The sequence below is a fragment of the Lactuca virosa genome, chromosome 9 (assembly GCF_052849685.1).
Source record: "Lactuca virosa cultivar CGN04683 chromosome 9, Lactuca_virosa_CGN04683_v6, whole genome shotgun sequence".
Lineage (NCBI taxonomy): Eukaryota > Viridiplantae > Streptophyta > Magnoliopsida > Asterales > Asteraceae > Lactuca > Lactuca virosa.
In genome coordinates this window covers 168,864,373-168,875,133 of record NC_136434.1, presented here as the reverse complement: position 1 = coordinate 168,875,133, position 10,761 = coordinate 168,864,373, and the positions used below count along the sequence as shown (strand labels likewise).

Below are 10,761 nucleotides of genomic sequence, written 5' to 3'. Positions count from 1 at the left end.
GCCGCGATGAGATGGATTTCTGATATCGAGGGGTGTTTCTACACTTGTTCCTGTCTGGAACATTTGAGGGTACGGTTCGCGCTGAACCAGCTTCGCTTGGGAGCGAAGGACTGGTGGAATTTTATGACAGCCAATTTCACTTCTGCAGAGCTCACTGCAGTGTCATGGGAGAGGTTTACTACTATGTTTCGAGATGAGTATGTTCCCCCGGTGGAGAAGGAACGGTTGGCCCAGAATTTTCTGTCCCTCAAGTAGAGGATAGAGTCAATGACAGTGATTACGAGGATGTTCCATGAGAGGGCAATGTTCTGCCCTGAGCACGTGTCTACCGAGCATGCACGTATGAGCCGGTATTTGAGCATTCTAAGGAGGGATATTCGAGAGTTCATGGCGAACTCGACTTATCGGTCATTTGCTGAGCTTCAGGAAAATGCCCGAAAGAGGGAGACTGAGCTGGAAACTCAGGCCAGAGAGGAGGCGGAGTCTCAGGGGAGGGATCGGCGGCCGGCACAATCTCAGTCGGCAACCAAGCGGGCTAAGCCCGCAGATTCGAGATTGGGAGGCCAGAAGGGCCGTACTTGTGGGAAGTGCGGCAAGGGTTATGAGGGGATATGTCGAACGGGGTCTTGCTACAAGTGTGGCAAGGAGGGGCACATGGCGAAGGATTGCCCCAAGGGGTTTGCAGTCTGCTTTCACTGCAACCAGACCGGCCATCGAAAGGCCGAGTGCCCCCAGCTGCTTCAGGGATCTGCACCCGCTACTACACGAGCTACCGAGAGTCGGCCCGTGAAGTCCGAGGCGCCGAAGGTTCGTGGGAGAGCCTTCCAGCTGACAGCGGAGGAGGTCCATGCAGCACCTGATGTCGTGGCCGGTATGTATTCCTTTGTTTATTCTATTCTGAGTTATTTATGCTTATATTGTGATTTGCGTAGGTACTTTTCTTGTGAGTTCTGTACCTGCCTTAGTGTTATTTGACTCGGGTGCGAGTCGATCTTTCGTATCATTAGCGTTTAGTCGCCACATCAGTATCCGACGTGATTCGTTAAGTAAACCTCTGAGAGTTTCTATAGCCGATGAGCATGCGGTGTTTGCCACTGATGTGATCCGGGGATGTGTGCTCGAGATTTTTGGTGTTGAGTTTCCGATAGATCTGGTACCGATCGCCATGGGTGATGTCTGTGTCATTGTGGGTATGGACTGGTTGAGCCGATTCAGAGCTGTAATCGACTGCGAGCGTCAGTTGGTGACGATACAAAACCCTAGTGGGGGAGTGCTTACAGTTTATGGCGAGGGTACCCGATCAGGATCAGCTTTCTACTCTGCTGCCAGAGCGAGACAGAGTCTACAGCCGGGTTGCATGGGTTTTCTGGCGTATGTGATGGATTCGCGGGTTGCTACTGAGAGACCGAGTTCTATCTCTGAGGTTTCGATAGTGTGTGAGTTTGCGGATGTTTTCCCCGAGGAGTTGCCGGGAGTGCCTCCCGAGAGGCAGGTGGAGTTCCGGATTGATTTGATTCCGGGTGCGGCACCTATTGCCAAGGCACCCTATCGCCTTGCGCCATCAGAGATGCAAGATTTATTCTCTCAGCTCTAGGAGCTGCCGGGGAAGGGGTTCATTAGACCGAGCAGTTCGCCGTGGGGAGCTCCGGTCCTTTTTGTCAAGAAAAAGGATGGTTCGCACCGGATGTGCATCGATTACATAACTAATTACAACTTATTTGTAGGCTGATACTATTTGGTAGATGCTGGTTTGCCTCATACAACTACACTAATGGCACCATATCGGGGTGTCAGATATCATTTGAAAGAGTATTCTGCTCGGGCCCCTGAGAATGCAAAAGAGTTGTTTAATCTCCGTCATGCTTCATTACGTAACGCTATAGAACGGGCATTTGGTGTTTTAAAGAGAAGGTTCCCTATCATTAGAAGTACACAAGAACCTTTTTATTCTTGTGAAACACAATCAGACATTTTCTTGGCATGTTGTATTTTACATAATTTTTTTTAGAAGAAGATCGAGACAAAAATCTTGAAGATGAGGTCCTACAGGAGATGTTAAATGAACCAAGAGAGGAAATGCGCCATAATATAGGAGAGACAAGTGAGGGTAATGCTGCGGCAGAGCAAATGAGGAACTTAATTGCAAATCAAATGTGGACTGATTACTTGCCAAATTGAAACCATGAGATAGATATGTCAATGTAGCTACTAGTTTTTATTATAGCATTTCAATTTGATTTTGTATGGATCTTTTGTGTTTGACTTGATTTTGTATGAATCATTATTGGTTTGACTTTATTTGTGTTATTTATCTTTCGGACATGTTATTTACTCATTATTTGTACATCCTCTAAGTATGTATTTTTTATGTTATCAATGCATGGTTTGTTTATTTATGATGTTATGCAGGTCAAAATGATGAAGGAAGAACAAGTTACTAAGAAAGAACAAATAAAATGGACAGATTGGATGGATTCTTGTTTTATTCAATCTATGATGACACAAGATGAGAAAGGGTTAAGGATTAGTGGGAGTTTCATCCCACAAGCGTACACCAACATGGTGGAGGAGCTTAATCAAAAGTTCGGGAAGAGTTTAACAAAAAATCATTTAAAGAATCGTTTGAAAACATTAAAATCAGGTTTCTCGCAATGGTATGACATGTTCCGCGGAACTTCATTGAGTGGGTTCGGTTGGAATTCTGAAACACAACTAATTGAAGCGGACGAGGAAGTGTGGGCCAACCAAATTAATGTAAGTTTCTTTTATTGCATGTTACTTAGTTTGTATACATTTATGTTATTTTTCTTAACAATAATTGTATTTGGGATTGTGTGTTACAGTCAAAGCCAGAGGCAATTTCATTGAAGTCCAAAAAAATACCAAACTACAATGAAATGATAGCTTTGTTTGCGAAAGATAGGGCTTCAGAGGTGCATGCTGAAACCCCGAAAGAGAAGAATGCTCGATTGAACAGGACTGGGGATATCAAATTAGAAACAATTGAAGAAGTGGATCAGTTACTAGCAAGCAATGACATAACACTTGAGAAACAACAAAAAAATGATGATGATGATGATGGTCTTGATGATATTCAAGTGTTATCTCCTACATGCTTTTCACCGGTGCAAAATTCAAGTTCTAAGAAGTACAAAAGTAAAAAAAAAAAGGAAACATGAAATTGAAAATGAAGATGAACCTGAAGTTGAACCTGAATCGTTTGAAAAGGTTATTATGAGTGCAGTTAAAGATGTGGCTTCTGCTATGAGGGAGGGTAACAAAATCTTCGAAAACTCTTATCATCGGGTTTATACTGGTGATGAAATTTATAAAGAGTTAGAGCCAATGGATTTGGAACCCGATGAATTAGCAAAAACTCTCATGTTTTTGTCGCGAAATCAATCTGATGCGGGGACATTATTTAGAGTTCCATTTAAAATACGAAAAACTTTGCTGAAAAAAATGATGGGGGCAAGTAAATGACTTACTTAAGATGATAGTTTTTTGATTTTTTTATCAGTTTGACTTCATACTTATTGGTTTTTGATTTGAGTTCATACATTGCAATTTGTTTGATTATTGTTGCATTGACTTTAAATTGGTTTCTTATGAATTTGTTTGATTATTCATACATTTATGTTATTTTTTGTTTGGGTTTATTGATTTTTGTTTCACTTTATATTGGTTTTGTTTGAAAAAGTTATATAAATGAAGAACATACTAGAATTGTGATTAATAATGAATTATGCATTAATGATTTTTGCATAAATAATCATGTGAAAAAAATAATTAAAGAAGTCGAGATGTAGGCAATAGTTGGCAAAAAAATAATAGTTTAGGCATAATTTTGTTTTCAAGAGAATCGTGTGTTATATATTTGAAATTGTGGAAAAAAGGTGACAAGGGTATAATTGTCCACTTTTAGTTTTCATTTTTTTTCCTTCCATCTCGGGAACACAAAGAAAAATAATTTTTTTTCTTTCTCTCAAACTCGGGAACAAAAAAATACACTTTACTTTCCTTTCCATTCTTTTCTTTTCTCTCCATATTTTTCTTCTTTTCTTTTCTTTCCTTTAAATGAAACTCGGGAATAGGGTGTTTGTGATGATATTTTATCTATTAATCTTTCATGCAGTAAAAAGAGGAAGTTTCTCATATTGGGTTATGCTTTTACTCCATAGAAATAGAGATATCCCTTGGAGTTTATATATTGTATTTTTGTTTGTGGGTTTGGACTTTGGATATAATATTTTTTAAGAAGGATGCTAAAGGGTCTTAATTTGTTCCATTTTCTTCTTTTGTTGGTGCTCTATCTGCCCATTTTCTTAATTGCTATTCATTGGTTTTTATGATCCTTTAGGTTCTCAGTGCCCGTATATTGTCGTTTGTACAAACTGCTGATTAGGAAAAACATGGAGAAGTTTAATAAAGCTAATTTCAATGCAAAGTAGGAATTAAAAGCGATAAAGACATACCTGTAAATTTGTAGGCTTTGTATTTCTTAAAATTGAGTCTCGTGACCATGAAAACAAATCCATAATCGATGCTCAAAATGGTGCACTGTATCATTTTTTAACACTTTACATTGTACTTTAACCCAATTATGCAAGGATATTTTGTATATGGTTAAGCTATTTGGGTTTTAAGCTTTTTCCATTATGTTGTAAACTGTAAACATTCGTTTCCTTCTTCTTTTTTAGCTGTCATTGTTTAATTTAACTGCTATTCTCTATTGGTACATGCATGGGCTAAAGAGGACCTCATAAGAGAGCAACACAAAGAAGTCGCAACCTTCCGTATTTCTTAGAACATATATCCATTAGTGAATAGTGACAGTTTACTTCCCGGTTTTATGTTTGATGAAGGTAACATAAGTTGGTAAGATATTATTTTGTAGGAGAGAACGTGATAATTCTGAAGCTGAAAGGGCTCAACATCTTCAAAAAGTCCACGAGTTAAAAAGAACATGTCCAAGAAAAAGAGCGCCACTTTTTGGAATTACAGAAACAGGTACTCTCCTTTGTATGTTTATGATATGCTATGTTATAGTCACAACAAAAATGACTTATAACCTAGAAAATGAGTCCTTAACAGCAGACATATACTCTTGAGTGAAAATGACAACCCTTATATTTACAAGGCTTTTATGTTTGACTTTAACAGGGTGCATTTTAGATGGATGCGGTTTGCCTCTTATTGTAATTAGGTTGATTTTTTAAAAGTAAGTTGATTTTGTCATGAAAAGTCTTGCACAACTGATATTAAAGGGGAAATACTTAAGAGTTATTACCCTTAATAAAGAAAGTTAATAAACGAAAAATAAATGTGCAGGGCACATTCCCACAGAGAAGCAAGATGGGCCACAATGATGTATATTCAAAACGTTGGAGCATATGTGGAGTGACAAATATGTTTGTTTGCAATCAAACTTGAGCCATCACAGGTTGGTTACTAACGATTCTGCTAACATTTCTAATTGTTAAGTTCCTTTATTTTTAATTATGTCATTCTTACTTTATTACTTCCTTTAACTAACCCTTATAAGTTCTTAATTAGATGGACATTGGGTTCCAGAAACAAACCTAAAGCTGTTAATGACCCTACTGTACTGATCAATTGTCGAAAGATAACAAAATCATGTTGGCTTTGTTTTGTAAAATGTATACTCATTTAATTTCGTTGTCTTTGTTCTACAGGTCTGATATATACTTTTTGGCCCCACTCACTTCAAAAGGATAGTGAAGATTATTATTATTTTTCTACCTATGTTTACAAATTGAAAGTGGGTAAGTGGCAACTTGGTTTCAAAAACTGTATGCTAGATTGCACTTGCTTTTTAGTATATAGAGCATTTCTATTCTTACTTGAATGACTCGAGGGTTGCCTGATTCAAAATGAAAATCTTCAAACTGGTTTTGTTTGAAATTTCTAATAATTTAGGACAGATTAGGTATCTTTATTCAAAGGTTCTTACACCTTTCATTTTTGTTATTTCATATTTCTTTTTCAACTTTCTCAGGTGATTATCATCCAAGAAATGTCATTTTTGAAATCCCACAAAGATCACAGACTACAAAACCAAAACCGATGACCTCTCCATTGAAGATAATTTAGCTTTCATGATAGGATATATCCACGAAAGGATTGGAAAGTATAAGTGTGTGATAAAAATGAACCTGTCGACTAGAAAACAAGTTTAATGTAATCAGTTCAATGTAAGTTGATAAAATCTTCCAGTTTTGTCGTTTTCTTTGGCGTATCCAACCCCGCAAGGCGGGGATTCTTCCCTAGTATGTACTAACGATAATGTATCAAACAAAACGGCTTAGATATTCATCAACTGTAATGTATTTAACATCTGGATAAAGCGTTGAAGCTTCGACCCCGACTGATGGTTCAATCTCAAAGTTTGTTTGATCTCCTTTCACAAAGACGGAGTGCCAAATCGACAAATTCTTTTTTAGTGGGGCAGGAGATTCTGCAGAATAACCAACAAATTTTTTATCTTAGTCCTTCATTTTCTTCCAAAAATAACTATTGGAAAGAGAGAAACTCCAACATACATATTAATATTAATGAAAAGGGATGCTTTAGTATTGAACAAACTTACAACACATACCCTCTAAGTTCTTCAAAACTTGGCCTTCACACAGATAGACCCTCTCCAAGGTTTTTCCGATCTTTTTCTCCCATAACGACACCAAATCATGGAATGAGTAAACGTTACACGAAGGCTTGATGTAAACGATTTTGTTTAGGGTCCTTGGGTCATCAATAGTCTGAATGGTGTAGGTTGCAATGTCATGTTCCTCATTGAAAACAGCTGTGAATTATGTAGATGATTATATATGTAACCCGTAATGATTACCTTTTGTATATGAAAAACAATTGTTTTTACTGTTTACCTTTTGTATCACCATCGCCGAAGATAACCACCTTATCCAACGGAGGAGCGGTGGCTTGAGGCTGTGCCAAACTTGGAAGAAAGTAACCATCAAAGCAATTGTTAACTATGTACGTATGAGGGATTCCTTCGGCTTCAATGGCACGACGAATCTGAGCCTTAGTTGCGAAAGCTGTTTTAGCCGGACCCACTGCATGAGTACGATCCACGTCATTTCCGAACTCCGATGGGTAGAATTTCTTCATCATTCAAATAGATAAAGAGAAAAAGGTTTGATCGTCAAAATTCTATTAGCAACGTTGGAGCAAATCAAGTTTAGGTAATTCTAAACCGAAAGTATTCTAGGTGAATTTTTGAACGAATTAGATACAGGAATTTCCAAATGAAAGAACATATAATCACTAAGAGTAAATATTAATTATAAGATGAATCGGATTCGAACGCATTATATTTGTAAATTTCAATACCTTGACATTACCCGCTGCTTTGATGGCGGCGATGATTTTAACTTGATCGCCAAATTGCGCGGGACCGACTGTCGAGATCACTACGTCTACTTGTTTTACCGCCCTCACCACGCTAGCATGGTCATACAAGTCGCCCTGAATTTCTGACGAATATATTACGACTAATTTCTCTAAAAAATGCTTGATTCGATCAATATCATGTTACAGTTCATAATGCTTTAATTTAAAAATGAAAACGAAAGATTATTACTAACAGTGATGAAAGTAACGCCGGATTTCTTAAAGGAGTCGAGCATGGAGGATTTGGATGGATTTAAGAGCGTGGATTCCCTGATGAGGAGGAAAGTAGGGTGGCCGGACTTGGCACTGGCCTCCACAATGAACTTTCCGATGTAACCAGTTCCTCCAATGATCAAAATCTTACTCTTTTCCGCCATTTTCTTTCTACAATGACAGGAAAATGGGAGACGGAGTCTAGTAAGGACGGTGGCTCTTGCAGCAGGAAGCGTGAAATTTATAACTAGTCCTAATTAAGAGTGAGAGACAACACTCTACTAATGAGTTTAAACCACTTTATTTTTTAATTAATTTTGAAACTAAAAGAGTTGGTAATACCATGTAATGAGGTTGTATTATGAAAATATATGGTGACAATCATTATTTAATAATATTGCGTTCATGTTTAGAGGTTTTGCAAAACAAAACAAAAAAATTAAAAGGTTACCAAACTAGTTTTGGTTATGGGCATAAACTAAGAAATGACCAGCTAATAAAGGGAAGGTAACCCTTATTAACATGTTACCAGGTTCTGTACAAACTAATGAATTACATACCTACCATTACCATCGTCTCCCACCACCACTCTCATTAAATTCCGACAACCTCCGTCTCCCACCACCACAACCACCACAGTTCCATGTCACTATCATCCGGAGTAAATTCCGGCAACTTCCGTGTCGGTTCTCACACCACCATGCTATATTATCATTAAATTCCACCAAACTATCTAATAACAATTTAGATTAGATGAACGTACCAATGCCTAATGACATACCTAATATGACATTTCAAACTTTGTTGCTGCTTTCTTGGGCCAGAATCCAACGCCTAATCACAATTCAGATTAAGGTAATAATAGAAACGGCGCTTGTTTGCAAGCTACCACAAAACACGGAAAACAAACATGATGACAATAATCACAAGAGTTAGAAAGACCAAAGTGCAAGTGAAGACTATAATGTGAGTGTAAACCTGACTTGGTGTGAACCAGACATCAGTAGCTGCACCTCCATCTATGTTGACAATAAGAACTCAAAGGGCAACTTCGTATGTTCACATAATGAACACAATAAATGGTAGCAGTAGTAATTGTAGGCTTGTTTAAGTATAAATAGAGGCTCTAACCTCAGTTGTAAGACACCAAAAAATAACAACAGAGTGTAATGTGTAATACTTAGAGTGTGTATTATTACCTAGAGGGTTGTTTATCTTTCTTGTAATAGAGAGTGTTATTTCCTTTCTTTTGTTCCAGATCAGAATAAAAGAGTTTTTCAACCCAATAACTGGTATCAGAGCTTGGTTTAGCTCCAGGGGCTCATTCTCTAATTTTTGGTCGAAAATTTTTTTGTCTCAAAATCAATTTTGGAGTACACTGTTGGAAAGGTCTCGTTCCGAGGATTCCGAAAATATATTTTTTTGGATTTTTCGATCACTGGAAGGCCTCTAAATTACCGGTCAAAGTTGGTCAAACATCGCCGGAAATTTGGCCGGAAAAACCAGGTTCGTCGGAGAAGACGTCACTGTAGCAGTGACGTCATCAGTGACGTCGGCAGCTGACCAAAGTTCTGAAAAGTTGCAGTTTAGCCCCTGTTCTTCCGAAAAGTACAATTTAGCCCTTGTTTTTCAGAAAAATTGCAATTTTGGTCCAGTTTTTCAGAATAATTTCAGTTTAGCCCCTGTTTTACTTCTGTAAAAGTTCTGTTTACCCCCTGAACTTCTGAAAAGTTCATATTGGTCCCCGTACTTCAAAAAAAATCATAGTCGTGTATGCCCAAGTATATGCCAAGAATGACTACACCAACCTCGTCATCTTCTCAAGCTGAAGTTGAAAGTATTCAAAGGACCGGGAAAGACGGTAGTGTTACGTTACACTATCTAATGCTCACGAAGATGAACTACGCGGTGTGGGCCATAAAAATGCGAGTGAATTTACAAGCACAAGGAGTATGGGATGTAATTAAAAATGCAGAAACGGACGAACGTAAAGATCGGATGGCTCTTGCGGCTATTTATCAAGCAATTCCAAAGGACGTACTTCTAATGTTAGCTGAGAAGGACTAAAGAAGCATGGGAAACGCTTAAGATGATGCACATGGGAGCCGATCGGGTCGAGGAGGCTAAAGCTCAAACCTTAAGAAGTGACTTCGAGGTGATCCGGATGAAAGACAGTGAATCAGTAGATGATTTTTCAATGAGATTGAATACTATCGTAACCGGTATTCGATCTCTAGGTGAAAAGATTGAAGAAATTACGGTTGTTAAGAAGTTTCTGCGAGCCGTACCGATACGATTTATACAAATCGTAACATCTATCGAGCAATTCGGAGATTTGAAGAATATGATGGTGGAAGAAGTTGTGGGTCGTCTTAAGACCCATGAAGAGAGACTTCGAAGCTATGGAGAAAAAGAAAGAGGACCTTCTCTATTGCTTACACATGCTGAGTGGGCATCTCGTTCGAAGCAAACTGGTGAGAGAAACTCGTCAAACACTTCAAGAGGACGAGGAGGACATGGTAACCGAGGCCAGGGACGAGGACGAGGTCGTGGACATGGCCAAGGAGGTGGTCGCGAGTACAATATAAATCAGAATGACCATAATCCGTCTTGAAAGGATAAAAGTAAAATCAAATGTTTTACTTGTGAACAATTTGGTCATTATGCTTCGGAGTGTCCAAACAAGAATCGAGGTGAGGAGGCGAACCTCACTCAAGCCAACGAAGAAGAGCCTATTTTGATGATGGCAGCCTCACAATAATATGTACACAAAAAGGTGTCTCTAAGAGAGAAGATTTGTGTTAATCTTCTTGCATCAGGAGAAAGTCGAGTCGAGTCCGAGGTATGGTATCTCGACAACGGTGCTAGCAATCATATGACCAGAGACCGCTCAAAGTTCCGCGAACTAGATGAGCACATTACGGGCCATGTGAAATTTGGGGATGGTTCGACCGTCGATATTTTGGGAAAAGGGTCGATTTTATTCGATAGCAAAAATGGCGACCAAAGACTCCTTAATGAGGTATATTTCATTCCAAGTCAAAAAAACAATATTATTAGTCTTGGACAAATGATGGAGGAAGGGAGTCGGGTCATAATGGGAGTCGTGTCCGTTAA

At 38.6% G+C, this 10,761-nt stretch overlaps 1 protein-coding gene and 1 pseudogene across 1 annotated transcript; one reads left to right on the top strand and one right to left on the bottom strand.

Annotated features, from left to right (window-relative positions):
- The first annotated feature begins 2,481 nt into the window (after positions 1 to 2,481).
- Positions 2,482 to 3,483, top strand: LOC145136265 (uncharacterized; annotated as a pseudogene).
- A 2,614-nt stretch (positions 3,484 to 6,097) lies between these two features.
- Positions 6,098 to 7,829, bottom strand: LOC145137158 (phenylcoumaran benzylic ether reductase POP1-like). The gene is made up of 5 exons (XM_079071298.1): positions 7,626 to 7,829; positions 7,372 to 7,506; positions 6,906 to 7,143; positions 6,620 to 6,823; positions 6,098 to 6,478 (listed from the first exon to the last, which is right to left on the bottom strand). Exons 1-5 carry the CDS (start codon positions 7,806 to 7,808, stop codon positions 6,312 to 6,314), a joined length of 927 nt encoding a protein of 308 aa, XP_078927424.1. The 5' UTR covers positions 7,809 to 7,829; the 3' UTR covers positions 6,098 to 6,311.
- Positions 7,830 to 10,761: the final 2,932 nt, after the last annotated feature.

Coding starts and splice junctions, on each gene's coding strand:
- LOC145137158 (XM_079071298.1), bottom strand. CDS start 7,808: ATGGCGGAAAAGAGTAAGATTTTGATCATTGGAGGAACTGGTTACATC. Junction 7,144..7,371: donor AAGCAGCGGGTAATGTCAAG/GTATTGAAATTT, acceptor TGAATGATGAAG/AAATTCTACCCATCGGAGTT. Junction 6,479..6,619: donor AGTTTTGAAGAACTTAGAGG/GTATGTGTTGTA, acceptor GTTATTCTGCAG/AATCTCCTGCCCCACTAAAA.